Source organism: Mycotypha africana, assembly GCF_025528875.1.
Source record: "Mycotypha africana strain NRRL 2978 chromosome Unknown BDF20scaffold_11, whole genome shotgun sequence".
Taxonomy (NCBI): Eukaryota; Fungi; Mucoromycota; class Mucoromycetes; order Mucorales; family Mycotyphaceae; genus Mycotypha; species Mycotypha africana.
In genome coordinates, this window is record NW_026515735.1 from 1,045,209 (window position 1) to 1,061,229 (window position 16,021).

General features: G+C 36.8%; 5 protein-coding genes across 5 annotated transcripts; 1 reads left to right on the top strand and 4 right to left on the bottom strand.

The window, feature by feature from the left end:
* Nucleotides 1–302: 302 nt before the first annotated feature.
* On the bottom strand, nucleotides 303–1,448 carry BDF20DRAFT_839194 (uncharacterized protein; the record flags this gene model as incomplete). Its single annotated transcript, XM_053079247.1, has 1 exon — nucleotides 303–1,448. The coding sequence occupies one exon, from the start codon at nucleotides 1,446–1,448 to the stop codon at nucleotides 303–305; it is 1,146 nt and encodes a 381-aa protein (XP_052932481.1).
* Nucleotides 1,449–2,260: 812 nt separating this feature from the next.
* BDF20DRAFT_894050 (uncharacterized protein) lies at nucleotides 2,261–5,860 on the top strand. The gene is made up of 8 exons (XM_053082382.1): nucleotides 2,261–2,405; nucleotides 2,565–2,622; nucleotides 2,693–3,606; nucleotides 3,672–3,708; nucleotides 3,771–4,048; nucleotides 4,113–4,395; nucleotides 4,470–5,423; nucleotides 5,500–5,860. Exons 1-8 carry the CDS (start codon nucleotides 2,311–2,313, stop codon nucleotides 5,521–5,523), a joined length of 2,643 nt encoding a protein of 880 aa, XP_052932482.1. The 5' UTR covers nucleotides 2,261–2,310; the 3' UTR covers nucleotides 5,524–5,860.
* A 929-nt stretch (nucleotides 5,861–6,789) lies between these two features.
* BDF20DRAFT_826897 (quinon protein alcohol dehydrogenase-like superfamily) lies at nucleotides 6,790–8,181 on the bottom strand (the record flags this gene model as incomplete). The annotated part of the gene is made up of 1 exon (XM_053078117.1): nucleotides 6,790–8,181. One exon carries the CDS (start codon nucleotides 8,179–8,181, stop codon nucleotides 6,790–6,792), a length of 1,392 nt encoding a protein of 463 aa, XP_052932483.1.
* A 170-nt stretch (nucleotides 8,182–8,351) lies between these two features.
* Nucleotides 8,352–10,019, bottom strand: BDF20DRAFT_153802 (RanGTP-binding protein-domain-containing protein). Its single transcript, XM_053074811.1, has 3 exons — nucleotides 9,803–10,019; nucleotides 9,625–9,732; nucleotides 8,352–9,539 (listed from the first exon to the last, which is right to left on the bottom strand). Exons 1-3 carry the CDS (start codon nucleotides 9,896–9,898, stop codon nucleotides 8,523–8,525), a joined length of 1,221 nt encoding a protein of 406 aa, XP_052932484.1. The 5' UTR covers nucleotides 9,899–10,019; the 3' UTR covers nucleotides 8,352–8,522.
* An 886-nt stretch (nucleotides 10,020–10,905) lies between these two features.
* On the bottom strand, nucleotides 10,906–13,791 carry BDF20DRAFT_839198 (Rho GTPase activation protein; the record flags this gene model as incomplete). Its single annotated transcript, XM_053079248.1, has 7 exons — nucleotides 10,906–11,007; nucleotides 11,094–11,818; nucleotides 11,884–12,274; nucleotides 12,349–12,936; nucleotides 13,016–13,300; nucleotides 13,347–13,480; nucleotides 13,572–13,791. 7 exons carry the CDS (start codon nucleotides 13,789–13,791, stop codon nucleotides 10,906–10,908), a joined length of 2,445 nt encoding a protein of 814 aa, XP_052932485.1.
* Nucleotides 13,792–16,021: the final 2,230 nt, after the last annotated feature.

Genomic DNA, 16,021 nt, shown 5'->3' on the forward strand with positions numbered 1-16,021 from the left:
TTTTTTAATACAAGTATTTAGAGTGTAAAAAAAGGTGCATTTTTGAACTTCCATCCAAAGCCTACAAATACGATAGTGATTGTAGATTAAATAACTTACCATTTATTTGTAGCAAAAATGTTACATTATGTGTACAAGTATTCTTCAATCATCAACATATTACCAAATCATTAAAGGCTACCGCAAGTAAAATTAGTAAAGATTACTTGAATTAAAGTTATAAGAAATTGTTCGATAGAAAACTCAATACTGAGTGCAAAGAGTTCTCATCTGTATACCAAGACAGATACAATCCTTTACGTCTAGTTGGAATAATTAAGTTTTTTCCAGGCTTTTCGCTCCAACATGCGACGTCCGAAAAGGAAATAGAACATAATACATACTATGAAACACGATAGAATTGTGAACGGAGACGTACATGTTTCTATCAATTGGCTGCGATAATTGAAATGCTTGTTGTTTATGCATGTATTGTCCGGATAGATTTTCTTCCCAGGATAATAAAAATCTGGATTCTTTACATATCGCTCATATGCTACTTTGCACAAACGACAAGTGCCTTGTTTATATGTTTCAAGCGTTGACCAAAATCGGCTTGAATTGGCTATACCTCCAGGTTTTTTATAACTCAAATATCGATCGTATAACTCATCATTGTTTAATACAAGTTTTAAATAGGTCGCCAGTTGACGCGGATTTGCAAAATCATCTAGACGAATGATTGCGTGATCGTTGGGTATAAAAGGTCCGTAATCGCTGGGACCGTCGACAATGGGTATTACGCCAGCTATGTACGTATTCAGCAACTTCTCAGTGACATAGTCTTTGCAATTTGAGTTCTCCAAAGCCAAATAAAAATGATACTGTGAAATCAATTCAACTGTAGTTGTATTGTCTGGATAAATCTGATTGTTTAGACAATGGCCGTATATATCTATATCAATCCACTTTTTCAATTCTTGCACATAATGGTGCCGATAGTTTTGAGCGTTACAGTTCGAAACAATCCAAGCAATAGGTGCACTTGTTCTTTTTTTATCCTTGGATACAAGAGGTGGTTTTTCCATAATGCCAATGAGTTTTTGTGGATCTTCAAAATAACCCCATGGAAAATCAGAGTCGAGTCGATAAGTCATACTGTACTGCATCAGATTAATGACACCATTCTGCTTATTGTTTGGCGCTTCAGCTGTATGATAAACCCATGCTTGAGTGGCTGTTGACGGTGGCAGCTCATCATTATTGCCTTGCTGTACGTCCGACGCATGAAAAATGATAACAGAAGAATCGATCGCTCTTCGGCGATCGTGAGTTATTTGACATTTGTATGTTGATGGAATCTGGGGACAGTTTTCAATAGTGAAACCTTCCCACTGATCGATTCCAAACCATTTAGTCCAGTAAATTATAGGAATGGTAGTACTGTTTGTTGTTGGAGCAGTTTCCATGAAGAAAAAACAATCAAAAGCTCCTCTAAATGACAAAGATAGTCAAATGGTTGTCGTACCAAACAATATTGAATTCAGTACCAGGGAGTAGAAAGATGTATGGTCTATGAAGAGACGTAGGCACAATAAAAACTAACATTGTCTCGGAGCTTTGCAACTTAATAACTAGTAAGGCTGCTTGACGAGAAACTGAAACAAGGTTATCTTCAAATGAATTTCTCTGAGAATTCTCCCAACTAGGTCATGCTGTTTACATTTCTCAAAGGATAATAAATGTGAATGCATGATACCACGCCTTCTGTTCAACTTATAATGTTTTTTTCAGCAATCTATCATTTATAACTAATTTCATATTCAGTTGTTCTTTTTAAAGTTTTATCTTTGTTCAGTGATCTAAGTAACCATTAACTGTGAATGAGCGACGTTGAGACACTCGAACATAAGTCCGAGGCGTCAGCATCACCAGCTACATCCTTGTACCAAGACTTTGTGCTTATCAGTGAGTTTTCCGAGTTGGAAGGACCTTTGCCCGTTGCCATTGTCAATGAAGCAGTTCATCTTGATCTCAAAGATTATCGTAGTGATGAAATTTCAGGAAACGGTGAACGTTTAAAGCAAGAGCTTCAACGTTTGGGTTTAAGCGGGTTTGACTTTAACGCTTTCGCTTTACGCGTCATATCAGTGGATGGAGTTGCAGACTATGAGTAAAGGCAATTAGGATTTTTACTATTCCTTCCTTTTGACATAATTTGTAGCAGTCTATGGCAAAATAACTAAATAATTGAATATACATATGCGTATAATAACTTTAGTCAAACTTCTCTAAGCGAAGATAATGGTGAAGTCGGAACAGTAGCGTCTGATGAGGAACAGTTACAGCCACAGAGAATGTCTTTTTCAATTCCTGATGACACGCAAGTCTACTTTACGGATTCAAAGAGTAACTTTTACGCATTTGTAAGTGCTTACATATTATACTGGACCATGCATAGTCTGGATAAGCAGAATGTCGTATCTACACTCTGTACTCACATTATCTTAATAGACTCATCATTTATCTCTATTTGATATTAACGCGAGAGGCTTTGTCCACCCAATTGCTTTATCTTATATCAGTCGCGATAGCCATAAGATTATAGCAAGATTTGAAGAACTAATAGATGATTTTAATGATGTGAGTGACCATCAGTCGTTCTTGAACCCTGCTTGAAACAGAGTGGTAATATGTTTGGCTGTGTGTGTAGGTTGCTGTTCGCATGAAGCAGGGCAACTATTCCAACTTCATGAGAGAATTGAAATTTCGTTTGCTTGATCTCGAATATACACGCAAATGTGTTGCGCTTGAAAAGAAAAAGTGGCATGAAAAGGCCAGATCAGATGAATCGAAGGAATCATCATTAACAATGAAGGCAGTTGATCAGGCAATTACAACAACAAAATTGATGATAGACACATTAGAAACAAGCATGACGCAAATGACCCAAATGATATCAGAAAAATATGCTAAAATTGCAGTCGATGATCAGACAGTAGAGGCTGATAGCCATGAAGGAAAAGAGAAACGAGACGCATATAGTTCTGCGATACCTGCAGACTATAAGCCAAAATATGTGGAGACGTTATATCCAGTAACCAACTTTGAGCGGAAACTGCGCTCATTAGCTCAGTTATGTCAGGAACAGCCATACAAGTCAGAGAAAGGGCAGACTGAAGAGACAGAAGATAACAACGACGACGCAAATTCAATGCATCGTTTAATGAGGCAATCAAGTATCACTCATACGACCGCAACGATGATTCCTTTGGTTTTCTCGATGATGGATGAAGCTCAACAACAACAGCAACAACAGCAAGACATAATTGATCACACGACTAATTCAACATCCTCCCCACCTCATCTATCTGCTAAAATATCCGACTTCTTTTCTTTTTCGAAAGACAATCCTCCTAATAACAATATCACCATCGCCAATGCTATAAAGCATGACACCTACTCAGATGCAATTACTTGTATTCAACGCATTGTTGAACGTTTAGGTAAAGCAAATATTGTATTAGATTTGGTAGATGAAGAGAATTACCATATCAAACCATTATCCTCTGCCTTAACAATTGGACAAACCTTTATGATCAACTTCAATAATCCACCGTTGAGGAAGTAGGTAGCATTTGCATCCGTTAGACATTGATTACGATTTAAAATTGATTATCTTTGTGTTATAGAGAGGATGCAAGCCTACCTCCAAGTCCGTTATACAAGGTTCGTACAAAATATTGATATCCATACAGCGTTAGGACATGAACTCAATTTGATACTGTTAGGAGAAAAATTCACCTATAGAGGACAATACAATTAATAGCTTGTGTTGGTTTGACAAGCAATTTGAAATGAACACAATTATTGAAGAACACAATAATGACGAGCCATATCATTCCATGCTCTTTTCAGCAGTCGAGTTATGGAAGTCAAGAGCAGAAAATAGGAGGCAAGGAAAATTATTGAACATATTGCGCCGTTTTCAATCGATTATCGTAGATGTTATTTTTGCCCTCATGACGGGAAGAACGGTAGTAATTGAAGGGAGTCAGCAAAATAAAGGGTACGAATCAATTCAGATGTTATTATTTACGGCCCTCAATGTTTAAATATTGCATCCCTGATAGCCTAGTCGAGGAAACTGTTCGTGTATTGAGTTTGTTCGTACCAGGGCAAATGAACCAGCAGCATGAGATAGTTGAATGGTTCGATAAAGAAATTCTGTCAAATATTGAAATTGATGATGTCAAGTTGATAGGTGTGGAAAAACAGAAAGTTGATTCGAGCATTTACATCAACAGCAGCTGTGTTCTTGACATAGACGCCGTAAATGGTTCTTTGAACTCTGGCCCTATATATGTCGAAGGACAATGGATCAACCAGTTTATCGATCGTGTAAATCTCTTTACGGTAAGCGATATAATCGCATTGTCAAACCATCTTATCATTTCATTGGTTTTCATCATTTTCTGGTGTGTTACTAGTCTGATGACGCTTATTTGGCCTATCTTCATACCATTTTCATGACAATTTCACTAAAATCGTGTATGTACCATCATCTTTCCAAAATGGACGAATTTAATGTCAATGACAATAATAGCGCTTTCACAGCATCTTCTCCTTTCTGTACTGAATTAAACAGAGAATGTATATCAGAAACTAACTCAGAGCAAAGCACAATAAGCCGAAGATGGAGTCAAAGATTAATGACTTATCTCAGAAAGAATGAAGCTCAGCAACATCAATCTGAATCGACGGGATACGATACTTCTAATAATAGGCAGTCAGCGTCACTTATAACCAAATACCTACCAAACTCAGAATTGAATACGATAGAAACTCAAAGGGAGAATGCTGAAAAAGAGGACTATTCAGAAGAGAATCAGGCTACTGTCACATTGCAAAGTATACAACTAAAAAGATCATCAACAAGTAGCAGCAGACCACGAACAGTAACAGATATTTTTCAACAAAACTTACCAACCACACTTAGCATGTGTGATGATCGACCTATAAGCCAGTCTTCCATTGCCTGTACGGCAATTGAAGGTATTGAAAGGAGTAGTATCTCATCTACTAATAGTAGCCGCAGGGTTTCAATGGCAAGCTTAAATAATGACCCTAAAGCGATATATACACACTTTGTTGCCGAAGATACTAAAGAGAGCAATGATGACCAACTGACAATGCAAGACTTACAATTGATGCTAAATGTTAACGATCTAAATAGTCTAGACGATGATGAAAGAGAAAGTGCTTCAACAACCTGCCGCTCACCAAGACAATATAATGGCAATGATGCCGATTCTATTGAAGATTCTGTTACCGATACCAATCAGCAACAGCAACTGTACGATATGACAGATATTGAACAACGAGGTAGATATTTTCTGCAAAAAGAACTAAAGGTTTATGGGGATGACCAAACAATAATTATTGTAAGTAGATAATCAGCGTCAAACGTTAATGAGGTCATTAGGCGTGATATCTAATTGATCTTTTCGTTAACCATAGTATCTAGCAACCAATGTTCTCTGAAGAGAGAAAGGCTAAATTACACTGTTATGAATTTGTCTTATTCAAAAAAACTCGGTCGAACAAAATTACCATCTGATTAATTGACAAGTCTTTTGGCTACTAAACAGCGTTCAGCAACAGGGTTTTGAACGACAGTTGATTTGGTAGATTTTATGCTTTATGTTTTTCTTCGTTTATAGAAATTGTTAAATTTTACAGCTACTATCAAATAATAAAAACGTATAAATGCTGGCTCTCTAGCAACTATTTAACAGGAAATAGCAGTAAGCAGGTGTCTTTAAGGTGAGACTATCCAATAAGACATTCGTCCTAAATGCACTGAAGTATCCAAAGCCGGTCTTAGTATTAAGAGATTTGGCTCCTCTTATTTCTTTGTCAAAATGAAGTGCACTCGCTAACACTTCGTACAATACCTCAAACAGCAGCTTGCGGTCGAACAACATACTTTTGGAAACCATGTACACTTTCTATCCATAGAGTAGAGGTGAAATGATCTTTATTATAAGAAAGAACGATTCGAAGTAGCCTCGTTCATATGATTTTGACTCCATATTCGTAACAACTAACCCTATACCTTAATGTAATGGATGAAATCGCTTGGTGTAGCACAATAATTCATGTTCGCGCATTTGTTGTAAAACACGTCCGAAGTTGTGACGCGTACTAATTCGCCTCCCACATATCTCACGATATTAAAGAAATGACCAACAGACAAGAAAGCTGTACAATCACTGCTTGATTCCTTAGAAGGATATGAGTGAGATTATGAGAGACGACAAAACCCTCGATTCGAAACCGAATTGACAAATATTCTAATGAAAAGGCAGATGTGATTATGCAACTCCTCGTTCTAAGCTTTACGTTCGAATAAGAAGCAGCAATATTGGTAATTGTTAATTTTGAAATTGCTGAAGTTAGAGATCAATCGATCACGAATCCATTTTTATTGAACAAGTATCATCGATATAAAAAAAATCTATATCTTTTAATTCTTGATTCATTATTCTTCCTCTTCCTCTTGATCCTCTGCTTCTATTTCTTGTTCATCTTCACCATCACCATCTTCTTCCAGTTTTCTTTTTGCTCTTCTCTCTTCCATAAACTTATCTACAAGTGTCGTATACATTTCATTGTGTAATGAACGGGCCTTTTTGTAATGCTCATTTAAACGACTTAATTCTGATTGAAGAGTGTTTATTTGATTTTGTAAACCAGCACTTGAATCGTCAGCCTATGGAACACAAAGCCAATGAGTAAATTAATACTCTACAATTTGAGGCATACTATACAAATAACACTCAAACATACCTTCATAAGTCTAACAGTTTCAGCGGCTCTGTTAACAGACTTCAATTCGCTGGTCACATTTGAATATAAGGGACCATTATCTGACAGTTGCTGATGAGACGCTAAGTCTTTTCTGGTATTAGTAAGTACCTGATAGCTAGCATCACGGTATTCCTCATCGGATGTTGCTAGAGCACGTTTTAACGGCTTCCATGGCATTGGTATATTGGATTGTTGTTGAGTTGTATTATTAGTATACTCAGAGTGTAATTGTAATGGCTTCAAAAAGCAAGAAACGTGTGTCACTGGCCCTTTATGTAGTTCGAATTTACGTAATAACTGACGACTAAGTACATCCCAAACGATACAGCTGCCATCATCTGATCCAGAAATAAGTACAGTGCCGTCAAATGATAGTGCTAATGAGTTGATCTTATCTGTATGTCCCACATAAACCGATCCTGTGTCTTCCTCCTCTGCTAGTTTATGTGATTTTGCTGTTGATGATGTTATTGATTTGATACCAACCGACTCAACTCGGCTCATGCCTCCTAAACTCTTCAAAGTATTAACTCCATAGGACTGATCCTCGTGTCGTTTGTATAGATCAATTGAATAAATTTTATTGTCTTCACAAGCTGCGAATAAGGTTGTTTCTGATGGATTCATTACAATGCTGGTAACGCCCTTAGGGAATAAAAACGTTGTTAAAAGATGACCAGTTGACAAATCCCACAACTTGACTGTATGGTCCAAGCTAGCTGTGCACACTCTTGTGCTTGACAGAGTGCCAATACCAACAAATATATCTAATACAGGTAATGTGTGGTCTGACCAAGAATATAATGGGGATGGGCGTGCTGTCAGATCCCCATAGCCACTATTACTATCCGATGGTTGCACAAGATGTGCTAGCAACCATACGTTTACTGTCGCATCTTCACTTGCTGTTAATAAAACTACGTCATCATAGCTGAATGCAAGCTTATTGATCCGGCGATAATGGGCTTCAAAAACTCGTAATAAATGACCGGTGGGTATATGCCATAAATACACTTTGCCACTGGCTGTTGCAGCTGCTAAATAACGACCTTGATGTGAAGATACTACGCTGACCATTTTTTCGTTGGTAGTCATTTTATGAAGTACTTGATCGCGTTGCCATTGATATACATTGAGAATAGCACGATCGGTTTGAGCTGCGACAATCGAATCGATCTGAAAACTGCCACCTGGTTTCTGAACTAATGTCAAACCACCCTTTTGTGACATGCTTTGTTTGAATGAAAAAATACTAGAGCCGGAACGAATGTCCCATAAATAAATAGTACTGTCTGTACTTGATGCTGATAATACAACTTCGGTGGACATATACGAGATCTAACAGTCGGAAGTGGAAGGATGGTTACCAAAATTAATGGAAACTTTTTTGACATATGAATTTAACGTGTTGTCTGATCTCGCATTACTCGAATAAGCCACCCGGTACTAAAGTGAGAGCCAATCATATAAAATGTGGAAATCTCAAGCTACGATAAAAAGTTATATACAGACATGAATGAAACTGCTTTGAGCATTTATAGACCTGAGCGAAGGAAACAAGTGGAAATATTGCGCAAACAGGTTACATGATTTATTCAAAAGGTACAAATGCGCTTACATTATATTAATGCGTATTATTGCAAAAAAAGAAAAAAAGAACAAAAAGTTTATTATTCTGACATATACGAAGATATCAGATCATCAGAAGCTTGCATATGATCCATTTGCTCGGTTATCTCAAGTAAGGCTAACTTAATGATATTTTCCAGCAGCAACAAATTCATGTTGAAACCGAGACTATTTTCATTCACCTTAACTGTTCGTTGTTTGCCTGCATCTTTTTTTATAGCTTTAGAACTGGCATCATTATCGATATCCTCATCACAGTCTTCATCTTCGTCAGTATCAGCATCATCGTTGAATAAACCAATTGCGTACCAATTCGAATCCTTCAATTCCTCCTTAACAATTTCTGGCTTTGACTCGGATACCTCAACAACATTTTCTGCATCTTCATGTTCCGAATCATTAAGTTTAAGTTCGTGTTTCTTCTTATGATGCTTACTCACTTTCAGAACGAGCACTGGTGACCTCGCATCTTCTATATTCAATAATTCTCCACTTTGTGTATAATACATGCGTTGAATTAAGCCTACGTCGATACATAGCTTCTGTTCTTTGTCGCAGTCATCATGATATAATCCATCATTGAGGTCTTCTATGACATTCAATTCGTACTGATATTTCTTGTTTGTTCCTTTTTCGTTTTCTCTTGTTGTAGTATTAACAATACTAAGCTGTGCCTTATGATATTCCTCTTTCCAAGTGAAGAAATGCTTTTCATCCGACCGCTGATTGGCTGCGAATAGTGAGTAGAGTCTCACGACAAATTTTATGTTCTTTGTTGACGATGAATTGAGGATGTGTGAAGCTTGAAGAAGCTTTGAAGGTGATAATTTCGTTTCTTCATTAACTTGCCTCAGGGCTAAGTGAAGAGATGGAATAGACTCATCGATGTTCCTGATAATTTGTTTTAAGCGTAACTTCATCTGCTCTGGATTTTTCACGTTTTCAATGCTTCTGGCAAACTCATCCATATCCTTCTTCAAGTCATTACACATTTCCAAAGCTGGTTCTAAATCAGTATTTCCATCAGCAACTGATCTAGCAATGATATCAATTGTAGGCTATAAAACAGATGGTGATAAATGGAGGGTTCTAAGTATTATCATTCTATAGTGTGACGAAAACAATGCAAACGTATCTTTTTACCTTTAGATTTTTAATTTTCAAGTCAAGTTGTCGCTGAAGCATTGATATCTCCTTGGTATCAGGTTTATTTTTTGGTAATTGCGTAGTGAGATACGACGTGACATTGCGCTATACATAAGAATGACGGTTAGCAAATATTGCGGGGTTGCATAATTTTGTTGTACTTCTTAGATCTTACAATAGCGAGATTAGTAGCATGGCTAATGGCAATTTTAGACACTGTATTTACAGTTGTCATAGCCAATTTCCCAAATAAATCCTCAAGAGTTGCCATTTCAGAGCAAAGACGTTCCTGTTGAATAGTTTATTGATAAAGCAGAAAGAAAGAGTAATGAATTTAAAAAACAAAACAAAACAAAAAACCACCGCTGCCGCTTTTGTTCCAATCATACGAAAAGATCTCATACTATGTCGCTACGATTGGTGATACTGCATCCAGAACAAGGTAATATACTTTTGATATGGCCGTAAATCAATTTTAACTAACCAAAGCGATAAATTATGTGATTAACTATCATGCATATCAAACTTAATGATAGTCCTTCAACTGTCAATGCAACGCCATGGCTGTCAAGCGAACTGTTGTGTTACGATCCTCAAACGAAAAATTTGCTCAACGTCTATACACTATGTTCTATCAAATTATTCTCTGTTTACATAGAACTAGCAGCCAAAGACCAAGTGCTGCATCGAGATTAGAAACACTATCAACAATGAAGTGTACCTTTTTGATCAAATAACTGTTACCATAAACATTGATATCCGTTTAGGAAAGGTCGAATTTTAGATCTGCAAGCAAGCACATAGAGATACTAGAAAATTGTATCTACTGATTTTTAATAGAGCTTACAGGCCGCTATCGTAATTGATTAGTCGACCGAATGATTTAAGAGTCGTAAACGGCCATTCGGGTGAACTTTGCTATAAATTTGGTAAGCCTTATTGCTGATGAAGTTCTCGTATATTTTTTGTGCTCGAAACCCCTATATTGAAGAGTACAAGATTAGAACAGCTGCTTTACTACGAAAAGAATAATGTAATAAGTCGTTGTCAGAAATTTCAAAGTAAGATATTTGTTGCAGATTTGTAAATGTTGCATACAGTTAAGGCACCTTATCCCCTTTATTAGTGAAATGAGGTACTACTGCTGCAAGGCCATAATAGCCAGTGATGTTCCATTCGTGGGTAAGTATTGATATTATAATATTATATTGGTATTTTAAACATTTAGATGTAGTAGTGAAGGTATTGTGCGTTCTTTCGCTGGTAATATTTTGAGGCTTATTTATGGCGGGTAACAAATGTTTTATTCAGGAGTGCGAGCGATTTTGTAACATTCAAACGCACGTATTCGAGATCCAGAAACTCCACATTATCTTGTTGCTACATTCATTTAACAAAAAAGATACATTAAGTCAATAATAATTCTACTAGTATTTGGTTTACTTATATCAGTGCGATTTCACTACCTTTTCCAAAAGATCGTCTAGTTTTAGGTCCATCTCCAATATCGCTTTATCTCTTCCTTTAAAGTGCATAGCAATAATGAATGTTCCGGGTAACGGTGATGTGATGGCGAAATATATATTGGGTCGTCTATTTTCAGGCACAGTACTCTCTGATATTACCCCGTCCTTTTCTAAATTATTATGTGAAAATTTGAAGGGCCCTTTCGGCGAGCCTTTCACTGCCTTTCGAGGTTTGCCACCTCCTTCAATTTCAACGCCAATACCCACAGAATTTTTGGACCCCTTTTCTCCTCCACTCTGCATTCTCACGTTCTGTAGATAGGCTTTGTAACTTTCTAATTGACTTCTTAAGTAATTATTGTGATCTAAGATGGTTTTATAAACAATTTCCAAAGAGCTGATTTCTTGAAGTACTTTTTCTTTCAAATTGCCAAGGTGAGCTAATTCTTGGGTAATTTCTTCAACAAGTAGTTTGTAGTGGTCTCTATGATCAATGACGCCCGCGTCTTCTAATTCTCTAAGCATATCTTTTACTTTAATACCCTTTCGTACGAGTTGTGCGTCTTTTGTGGTAGCCGCGTTTTCTGCAATATAATCCAAATCTAACGGGCCCGAAATGAGCTGCGGTAATGAACGAATCAGTTGAACATATATGGCTTTTGTCTCCATGTAAAGAATATCATTTTGAGTTATGTTGTTTTCTGACATGAGTGCCGTAGTGAGATCTGAATGAAAGAAAGAATGGAAGAAGATGAGTACTCCCATAAGCAAAAAGTAGGCGCTCGTTTACCTTGAATTGGGATCTCCCATCGACTAAACAGTGGTAAATCAATTGTTTTATTCTCTTTTCGCGACACTTGCGTAGGTACAGGCGACAAATCATTGATCAAGATCCGCAGATGGTCTTTTTCTTTTGGAGCAATAATATCTAAGTGTCGCTGGAACAGCATGTGCGTACTGTAGATCTCGTTCAATGTAATGCTAATTTGTATATCTTTTTTTGAGAGTGCCATATACTGATCCATTTCTAGAGTTTCATAGAAATCGCCCACTTCACATAGTTCATTCAAAAATCTGTTGATCCTCTGTTTGTTTTTTTCTACGAATGGATTGGTAGGCAACATATATGTTTCTTTAGCATAAGAAGGTCGATTAGCCAAATTCTGTAGCATTTTTGCGATCTTTAAAGTCGATAAAGAAACATTCCATCAGTAAAATTAGCTACAAATAATATCTGCAGTTCCAGGTCGCTTACCAGGGTTAAAACTCTTCTTGGCCCATTGCCTGGTGCAGTATCTAGAAGCATATATGCTCGCGGCGTAACAATAGCTGGATTAATGAATCTGAGAAAGAAAAACCCGCCGATCATCGAGCAAACAGAATATTCAGATGCATCAGGGTTTTTACGCTTCGTTAACGATCTAATTTGTTTACATATCCAACGAATACCATAAGGTACAGATGCTGTTGATGATAAAATGGTGCTTAAGAAGTCTTCAGCTATATCCATTAATCGCTCTTGCCGGGGCTTGATAATTCTTTGCACATCTTCGTTGCTCTCTGCGACCTCGGGTGTGACGCTTCGAGGCAGTTCGTCCGGTAATTGTCCATTTTTTTCCTCTATTTTTTGAACCATCTCCTCGTATACCTTTAAAGGGTTGATTTCTAAGTTTAAATTTTGGTCGTTGGCGATATCTTTAATTTTTTGTGACAAAATTGATTTTAAGTAGGATTGACCAGGTCCTCGGCGTGTATAAGTTGTCATCATTCGAGATACTGGGGTATTTGCCCGTAATAAAGAGCCAAATTCCGTTGAGGTCTCGAATTGTGCTGCTAAAACGTTCTATTAGTGAAATCAGATATGAATTAAGTCTATTCTTTCAATCCAAGTTCATGTAATTTCGCTGTATCTTTTTACTCACTTGAAACATGGTAAGCAATAAATGCTCTTCTCTACTTTCGTATTGATTTCCGTAAAGTGTAAACATGACAGTTTGTAATAAGGTATCTATTTCTGCCAGGCTCACCAATCTACATAGAGTAGCTATATGCCTTGGTTCACTTTGCAAGATAAAGAAAAAGTTGCCATACAGCTGCATTTTACGATCATCGGGAAATGAATCTCCATTCTCTACACCATGCTCTTCTAAATGAGAAGCCATTTCATGTTGCTGTGTTGTTATGATAGCAAAGTTGAGATTGTTGAGCTATAAATTCGGTCAATAACAACGATTATGTCCCTGCTATACTCACCTCATCTAAAGCTATTCGATTTTGGATCAATAAGGCGATTCGAGAATCCAGATATCGTACATCTCGTTCTAATACAAAGTTTTTCTTCGATTGTGCTGAAATTCTTGATTTTAAATCTCTAAGGCTTCTTTGAGCTATATAAATTTTCCGTTGACGAGAAGATATATTATTATTGTATGCCTACACTGTAAAGTATGAAGTTTTATGCTTGGCACATCATAGTACCTTGTGCTAATTCATCTTCCACTTCATTATCTTGTTCTGCTGCCATTGAATAGAAAGCAGATACTGAATATCTTTTGGAAGTTCGACCAGATCTACTTCTGCTAGAATGATGATTATTAGCTGCTGCTGCTGCAACAGCGCGAGACACTATTTGTCCAGGGCCTGGGTTGCTGCTAGGATAACCATAAGCTTGAACCATGCCTTGTTTACGATCGGTCATTGTTGAGCTTTGCGTTCACTTTTTCAAAGTTGGAGAATATAAGTCTTTTGCTATATTGAGAACAGTAGTTACGAAGCTTAGATTAGGATTATTTTGGGAAATTATATATATATATATATAATAATGATATAGAAAATGGTATTAAATAATAGAAAATGAGAAAAGAGTGAAAGAAAGGATAGCTTCTCTGAGGTCCTCGAATTTGGAAAGTTCAAACAATAATGCTTTGTGTTATGTGTAACTGGTCGTACAAAGTTGTTGAGATTGATATCAACCCCCTTTTTGTCTCCTTTCACACTGTTTTATTGTTTTATACGCAGAATTAGAAAGCAATCTTTCCAAGGGTATGCGAGCAAAATGAAGACAGACTCGCCACTAGATGCAGAATAACGAGGAGATTCTTGCTGTAACAAATAATTGTTGAGCTTGATGTTATTTATCTCTTTTCAAATATGTGAGGCTCTCAATTGTGTGTCTATGGCCATTCCGCTTCTTCATAGAAAAAAGGGGTGCTAAATAAACTCCCTTTACACTTTGTCTCGCTCTCCCTCACTGTCTTGTGCAGGATGTAGCATCGTCTAGATGCTCAATGAGTCATCAAAGTATGTTATTGTATCCCGCATAAAGTGAATCCAATAATTCATTAGATGTAGGAGCAACCGCGTAGATACTATCATATTGTATTTTACAGGTATGTGTTTAAGCTTCTGAAGGTTTAAGCTATCATCTATTAAAAGAACTCTGAGCCAATTAAGCACCCTAAACAAGGGCGAAGGGAACGCTTAAAATTCTCTTGCTAACATTTGGACCCTTTTTCATTTTCCTAAATTGTTACTTATATTGCAATTCAAACGCATCTCTTAATGTTTTGATTAAGGAGAAGAAACGGAAAGGAACATTTCCAGATTAAAAATCGAACGCCGGAAAAGAAACGCCAAATATTTGTTTACTTTTATTATAAGCTTTTAACTTTTGCGCAGAAATCTATTATTCGTTTAAAGGCTAGTGTCAACTGTATAACGTAGTATTGAAAAATACTAGTGAAGATCAAGAATTTTGTCGTACTTAGCATGTAAATTGCTATCGACAATATCTGGTTTTCCGTGCTGTAATAGATGCGGTTGAGCAATAGCAGTGCCAGCAAGATGAATGGGAAGAAGCTTGTTGTTGTTGCTTTCGTAATCCTATATGAGGTGGGTTAGGAGGAGGTAGTAGGGTTGATAGACCAGTAAATGATCGAGATATAGCTACGACATGTGATCTATTAAGCTGTTGTTGCGAATTGTGATCGTAGTATCCGGTCAGTAAATTTGAGCCTCGTTGAGGACTGATGATTGTAGAGGTATATTGGCTACTCTCTCGATGACCCTCTTGCTGCAGTAATGATGACTTTTCGAATATCTGCAATGGTGCTATACTATTTGAATAGTAATGTGTAAAACCCCGTAATAGAATAATATAATCTAATTGTTGCAGAGAAGCGTATTTAAATTAGCTTTGACCTTTTCATATAGATTTACTTGAAATTACCTTTAACTGCTTCCCGAGAAAGGCGCGTTAATCTGAGAGAAGTTGTTGCAACCATAATGTTATGGTGTTTATTAACTGCTGCAGTTCTGATACTTTGCGGGAAATTTTGATACAGCCCAAACAACAGCAATGAGAATCAAATATACAGCCACAAAGAAGTAATTAATCCAACACAGCCATAAACAACCCATTGATATCCAAACTGAACGTATCTGTGCTATCCAGTAACCCTATATTTGCCATATTTAGATTATCAACAATATCCCTTTTAATCACCGTCGATGATATTACCTCTTGCCGCTCATTTGGCTAAGATTGATGGACCAGTCTCTCAGCCGACAGTGGCTAGAATATAAACAGATACTACGTTATTACTATTAGGAACGAATTGTTTTGTTATCCAATGAAATAAAAAAAGCAAAAAACTCCCTGTGAACTAATGTATGAATAAGGAATAAAATTTGAGGTAAGATAAGGCTGGTAAGCCCGCTATACCAATAAAGTGTGATATCTGTGACTCTATGTGCTTTTAATTTGCAATTCCATAGGCAAATAATTGTTAATGATTCATTACTGTCAATAATTGTAATTGCTTGAGTGGCTAAAAATGTTGTAAAAACTGTAAAACACCAATAGCCATCAGTGTAACGGAAAGTATCTACACATTTAAGATGGCTGTAGCCCATGGAGCAAATATGAG

Excerpts from the sequence above, each read along its gene's own strand:
- BDF20DRAFT_153802 (XM_053074811.1), bottom strand. The coding sequence starts at position 9,898 with ATGGCAACTCTTGAGGATTTATTTGGGAAATTGGCTATGACAACTGTA. Across the intron at positions 9,733-9,802 it reads ATGCTACTAATCTCGCTATT|CGCAATGTCACGTCGTATCT; the intron begins GTAAGATCTAAG and ends TCTTATGTATAG. Across the intron at positions 9,540-9,624 it reads TGAAAATTAAAAATCTAAAG|CCTACAATTGATATCATTGC; the intron begins GTAAAAAGATAC and ends TCTGTTTTATAG.
- BDF20DRAFT_894050 (XM_053082382.1), top strand. The coding sequence starts at position 2,311 with ATGAGGAACAGTTACAGCCACAGAGAATGTCTTTTTCAATTCCTGATG. Across the intron at positions 2,623-2,692 it reads TAATAGATGATTTTAATGAT|GTTGCTGTTCGCATGAAGCA; the intron begins GTGAGTGACCAT and ends CTGTGTGTGTAG. Across the intron at positions 3,607-3,671 it reads AATAATCCACCGTTGAGGAA|AGAGGATGCAAGCCTACCTC; the intron begins GTAGGTAGCATT and ends TTTGTGTTATAG.